We start from the raw sequence: 6430 nt of genomic DNA, 5'->3' as shown, positions 1-6430 counted from the left end.
TATATATTATGCACAGGGCTGGCTCCGGTCTGCATCGGGTCCTATATATTATGCACAGGGCTGGCTCCGGTCTGCATCGGGTCCTATATATTATGGTCCCTAGTTTACTGTTTCTATGGAATTTCTGAGTGTCTCTGATTCTGAGTTCTTTTCCTTCTGTCTGTCTTGTCCAGCTCTGATGTGTTAGTTTTGCTTTATCTTACTGTTATGTAGAATATATTTTACTTTGTGGCCGGCCCATGTCCAGAAGCAGTGGCTAACACAATGAACTTCACAAGTTTGGTCTTGTTTTATGGATGTATATTGGGGAAGCTTTTGGTTTTGTTTTGGCATTTTGGGTCTTATTGGGTTTTGCTTATTTATTTTGATTTTCATTGGAGGAGGTTGTTATATTATTTGAATCAGAGAGAACTTATAATTGAGTGGGTAGGGAGGTAAGGAGGATCTAGGATGAGTTATGGGAAACACATTCAAAATGTATTGTATGAAAAAAAATTATAAAACATAAATTATTTACTCAAGAACATATAAAATATTACAGTCCTCTTTTGCCAGAGGCATAAACATAATCACCTAGAGCTTAATTTCGTTTGGCATAATTTCATATACTTCTGAAGCTGGGATGAGACACACACTACAGACAGCCAAAGGGTGTATGAGCCCTAACAAACCATGGAGCTCTTTCTACAGTGCCAAATCTTTACTTAAGATTTAAAGAAATGTTGGGCATGGTTACACAGGCCTTAATTCCCAATACCAGCCCCACCACCACCCACACACACAGTGGGAGGATAAGAGTTCAAGGCCAATCCAGTTTACATAGCAAGTTTCAGACCAAGGCTACATAGTGAGACCCTATCAAAAGAAAGGAAGGAAGGAAGGAAGGAAGGAAGGAAGGAAGGAAGGAAGGAAGGAAGGAAGGAAGGAAGAGAAAAAAAGAGAGAGAAAGAAGAAGAAAGAAAAGATGTTTACTATAATAAATTCAAACAATTTTTTTACAGAAAAATATATAGAGAAGAAATCTTATTAATTTTAAAGAATAAAATCTCTAGACTATAAGTAATTTCCTAACAGGCCAGTTCCTCACCTGTAGAGGAACTGGTACTTAGGAAGCAAACTGGAAAACCTTTCCCCTTTTCTCTCCCTGCTACCCCCGTCCTCTCCTCTCCTTTCTCATTCAGCTCTGTGACCCCCTAGAGTGGAAAATTGGCTGTTGCCCTTAATTTGAGTCCCTCATTGCCCTGATGGCTTATATCGATGACATCAAGGCTGGTACAACTATTGTACCAATCTGTACCAGGACCTATTCCTCAGGTAGGTCCTGGCGAAATGGAATCCACTTCTAATTAGAGTGTCTCAAGCCCCAGCAAATCCTTGAGAACCCAACGCTCAAAGCTCCATGTCCTGTTTTTTTGTTTTTTTTTTTTTTAAAGGATTAAAAGTAACACAAGGACAAATTTACTTCATAAATGTAATCGCCCAGCAGAACTTGGAATTGTCTAAGAACAGAGACTTCAGAATAGCCAAAGCAAAGTTAGAGACAAGACAGGACTGCAGTAACCAGACAGCCTGCGTCCTTTCTCCATTCCTCTTATGAGAACCTACCAACAGACAGTCAATTTCCAAACAATTTCCTCACTTTCCATAGTGAGAGCCTTAGAAAACTAGAAAGTGATTGAATATGGCACTTTCCAGTTTAATAAGATCCTCAACCTTTAGTCTTAGTTACTCAAGAAGAAAATACAGAGAAAGTAAGCAGGGAAGGAAGGACCACTGGAGTATAGACATGGGTTCTCAAAAGACCAGATACTTACAAGGCATTGCATGGTAGATGCTTGGCCAGTACTGTCCACTGTCCCTCTTTAACCAAACACGAACTGTCCTGCAACAGAAAAAAAGGCATACATGAAATCTCAGTACCGGGGGCTTACTCAGAAACCAAATCTTTTAGCACTGTATATATCCATATACATGTGGATACATATACATATCTATAGATATATATACATATGGATACACACATACAAACTATAGGAAAACTTCATCCTGGAAGCTGTAGTATGTCACAGTGTGTCCCACAGTATATCCCTCTGTCCACATATCTTCACTTGCAAATGTTCATTGCAACGTGTCATTTGTGTGGCTCAAGGTCTCCCGCTCCTGGGATACAACCAATAATAGGACTCATTCTCACCATCAGGACCACTCCACACCCAACATATCACAACCACTCCCAAATGATAATAGATTTGGGGGTGGGCCAACTCAGAGCCCCAGATCTGGGCCTGGGTGGTAGAAGAGCTGGTCAGCGGGCTTGCCCTACCTAGCCACACCACTAGGGCACACTCTCCAACACTGTTCCAGCCAGGGCACCCAATGCTGCCATCAGGAGGGGGCAGGGCCAGCTCACCTGCTTTCATGTCCTCAGAGCCAGCTCCACTGTGCTGCCCGGTCAAGGAACAAGGCCTACTCTCCCATTCTCACCAGTGGGGGACAGGGCTAGTTCCCTCCCTCTACCTCATGACTCCAGTGTCACTTCTCTTGACTACTATTGATGGCAAGGGAGAGTGGGAGAGGGCCTCATACTGGCCCCCTGGCCACCTCACAAAAAACAAGTGGCAGGGCCAGCTCTCCTGTGCTCTCAACTTTGGGGGTTGTGCGGATGCTCCCCTGTGCCCCCTCCACCAGGGCCAGCTCTACCCTACTGCCCAGGCAAGATGCTGGACCCACTGCAGCTGGAAAGGGACAGGACCAGCTCACCCACAATCAGTTCACCCACTCTCCTGACTGGCACAGGTGGTGAGGGGTAAGGAGGGGAGGGTCTCACACCCACACCCACGCCATCTTATGGCAGACAAGTAGTGGGGCCAGCTCTATCTCCCTCTTGCCCTAAGGACTGGCTCACCTGTGTCCTCTGCACCAGGGCCAGTCCTACTGTGCTGCCCAGGTGAGGAGTAGGGCCCTTTCTCCCAAGTGCTGCAGCTCATGAGGGGAAGGATCAGCTCGCCTTTTATATTTAACAATCAATACAGGAGTGATATTCTAGAATGTTGGGGTAAACATTGAAATCAGTCCCTATACCACATCAACTTCTAATGAGTTGATAAGAACTAAGTTGATAAAATCAGTTGCAGACTCTGAGGTCTCCTCAATAATGTTTGCAGCACCTGGAAAAGTGCTGAAGTAGAAAAAAGACGGCTGAATTCCAGCACTCACTAACTCCCAACATCTAGGCTCCAGTCTGGCAGGTAGTCCTGGCAAATGGCTTGTTTACTTTAGGAAGTAGCCTGCTGGAGTTGGGGTGGAAACATGTTCTCTACAATCTGAAGGCCTGTTCTGATCTACCTGCCTGTTCAGTGAGTGGCCAGAACACAGGCTGCACATTAATGTGACCCCTTCAGGGATGAAGGGCTTCCCAAGCAGATTCTTCCAACCGAAATGACTGGCATAGAAACATTCCTGTTCTTTATTGGACCCCGATTGTTGGCTGACCTCAGAGACAGTAGGAAAGAGCTTTCAATGATCAGACACAGGAAAAACAGTCCTCATAAGAACCACAAAATAAGTAAGACAGTTATATTCCAGAGAATCTGACTTCCAGAATTACTGTATTCTTATCTGTTTTCCACAGTAAACCGTAGAGCACACATGAAACAGAAAGTATGGATCATCTTGGGGGCCTGAAACAAAACTGACAGAAACTGCCCAGGAAGAGGTGTAATGTTGGTCTTACTGTAGACTGTCTAAAATATGCTAAATACTAGAATGAGAATGTCAGAGTGGACCAGAAATAGTCCTTCTAATGGAGATTCTATAAGGAAATTGGGTTGAAATATTGTAGAACACAGTAACTGAAACAAAACTACTAGAGAAACAAAAGCAATCAGAGAGATGCCAGGAGGACTGAGCAGACAACAGAAGAAGCCTGAAGTTGGATTCAGTCTTCCTGACTGAATCCAACAGAGAAGCTGAAACTGAAAGAACAACCCACAAAAGCAAAACAAACAACAAAAGGCTGCCTCGGAAACCTGACCAGCTCTGTGGAAGACCACATATGTAAGAATATTTGGGCAGCACAAATTGGTCTTAAAAGGAATTTTGTTTGTTTTGCTTAAAAGATGTGGAGGTCGGGCTGGCGAGATGGCTCAACCGGTAAGAGCACTGAATGCTCTTCTGAAGGTCCCGAGTTCAAATCCCAGCAACCATATGGTGGCTCACAACCACCCGTAATGAGATCTGATGCCCTCTTCTGGTGTGTCTGAAGTCAGCTACAGTGTACTTACATCTAATAAATAAATCTTTAAAAAAAAAAAAAAAAAGATGTGGAGGTCACAAAGTGGGTAGACAAAATGAAATGGGTCTGGGAAGAGGTAGGGAAAGGAGGCGAATATTGTACAAAACCATATTTTACAAAACCCGAAACTCTCAAAGAATTAATAAACCTAAAACATGTATTTTCCAAACCTCTCCCATAAATGATGGAAAAATTAAGACAAGCACAAGCTAATACAATGCATCCCTATAGAACTTTCAACTACAGATAAAGCAACTAGGCAGGATCAACAAGAAAGTTATAGGCCCAAGTTACACAATCAATCAGTGTGATCTACAGGCACACCATACCTCAATGGCAGGACACACATCTGACATGCATCTGTCTATCCACCACGGAATGAAGCTAAGATCAACAACACGAGGAATGGTGGAAAAAAGTTACAATGTGGTAGTGGGGAACTGTTAGGAAAATTAGAAAACACTGTAAGACAAGCTGAATTGAAAGCAAGCACAACAAAACCTAAGAGGTGAAGTCAAAGTTCAGATGGGAAATTATGGCATTCAATATCTGTGTTAGATACACTAGTCAATAACCTAATGATATATTTATGGCACCAGAAAAAGAGCAAAGTAAACCTAACACTTACAGGATTTAATTTTTCTGGAAATCATATTTTTAAAAACAATACAGAAAGTTTTTAACAGTAAGTGCAAACCTTTTTCCTTGAAAACATTTTTCAGAAGACTATCAACTACGGTCAGGGATCCCTGTGCTTGCATGAGCAATGTGCAAAGCCAAGGGCTGTTGCCCAGCATCAAGATATGAAAGGCAGGGAAGGGAAGAAAAGGAAAAGGATAGGGAGGGCCAGCCATGCCTTTCATCTCAGCGCTCAGAGGCAGAAACAGAAGGATCTCTGTTGAGTTTTCTGTGAGCTTCATCTACCTGGGAAAGTGGCTTTTTTTTTGGATTATCTTTATTTTTTTAACAGGGATTCTTGCATAGGACTTAGGTTCAACTCTCAGCATCCCCATGATGATGGCTCACAGTCATTTGTAACTCTGTTCCAGGGACTCTGACACCCTCTTCTGGCAGATGAAATACCCAGACACATAAACTAAATGGGCTTTGGGAGGAGGGTGGGGTAGGGGATGAAGGAAGAGAAGCAAAGAAGACCTCCGAGGCAGGTTTAAGCCAGTAGAGGTCAGTGTGCGGGAGGGGGGGGGGGGGGGGGGGGGGGACGGGACAGCATCCCTGTTGAACACAGGAGGGGAGGAGCTGCACGGATGCCCAGGGATGCCTGGGGATCGCCCAGCAGGTGACAGGACTACAGTAAGTGAGGTAAGGACTAAAGACTATGGCAGCATGCTGAGTACAGAGCCCCAACTTAGGCAGACAAAGTGGAGAGGGAATGGGAGTGTGTTCCTGATAGGGGAGCAAATGGACAGCCTGGGGGAGGGGGGCATCCTAGTGAGCAGCAGCAATGTGTAAAAAAAACCAGCCAGAAGGGCCCAGAGGGCTGGAGAGGCTACTTAGAATAAGGATCCAGAGGGGGGAAAAAATCTCAATTGTTTGTTTGTTTGTGGGAAGCCAAGGAAAGTCCTGGTTACCCTACAGCAACTGGTCTGCTGTCTCCTCAAAGGAATAAGGGGCAATTTATTCTGAGCCAATCATGAGAGGCCACAATCTGTGAACAGGAATTTGGGCTAACCAAACAGCATGTTCTACACTGTCAGTAAATACTTGAGCTTTTATTAGTTACTGAGCAAAACAAAGCCATAAGCCAGGCCAAACACAATTCACTGGTGGGAACCACAAACTGATGACATCCTTAGCTTACTGGAGGAAGCTAGTGCTCTGCTAAGAAGATACTTAAAGAGGAAAGGGGTAGACAATGACAAGAGATGGCAAAATAATTATGAATATGTATGAAAATGATACAATGATGCCTATTATGTATAATTAGTATATGCTAGTGAAAACATAAAAAAATTGGATGTGTCAAAGGTTTAAGAGATAGTTCAAAGGTTATCAGGCCAGACACAGAAGTGGGCAATAAAAAACTTTCAAAGAGACTTAAAAGCCCCCCCCCCCATCCAATTGGGCGCGGGACCTGAGACTGCATTAGTTAGAAAAGCAGAAACCGGCCTGAGTAGG

General features: G+C 43.8%; 1 protein-coding gene across 6 annotated transcripts in view; it reads right to left on the bottom strand.

The window, feature by feature from the left end:
* The window catches only part of Wdfy2 (WD repeat and FYVE domain containing 2), a 129646-nt gene that overhangs the window by 74850 nt on the left and 48366 nt on the right, over positions 1 to 6430 (bottom strand). For all 6 annotated transcript variants that reach the window (XM_029468828.1, XM_021181667.1, XM_021181668.2 and 3 more), the window contains one exon: positions 1815 to 1882. In XM_029468828.1, the coding sequence (XP_029324688.1) occupies positions 1815 to 1882 (68 nt within the window). The remainder of the gene's footprint in view (positions 1 to 1814; positions 1883 to 6430) is intronic.

The sequence above is a fragment of the Mus caroli genome, chromosome 14 (genome assembly GCF_900094665.2).
Source record: "Mus caroli chromosome 14, CAROLI_EIJ_v1.1, whole genome shotgun sequence".
In the NCBI taxonomy this organism is placed as follows: domain Eukaryota; kingdom Metazoa; phylum Chordata; class Mammalia; order Rodentia; family Muridae; genus Mus; species Mus caroli.
This window is presented reverse-complemented; position numbering and strand designations above follow the sequence as displayed.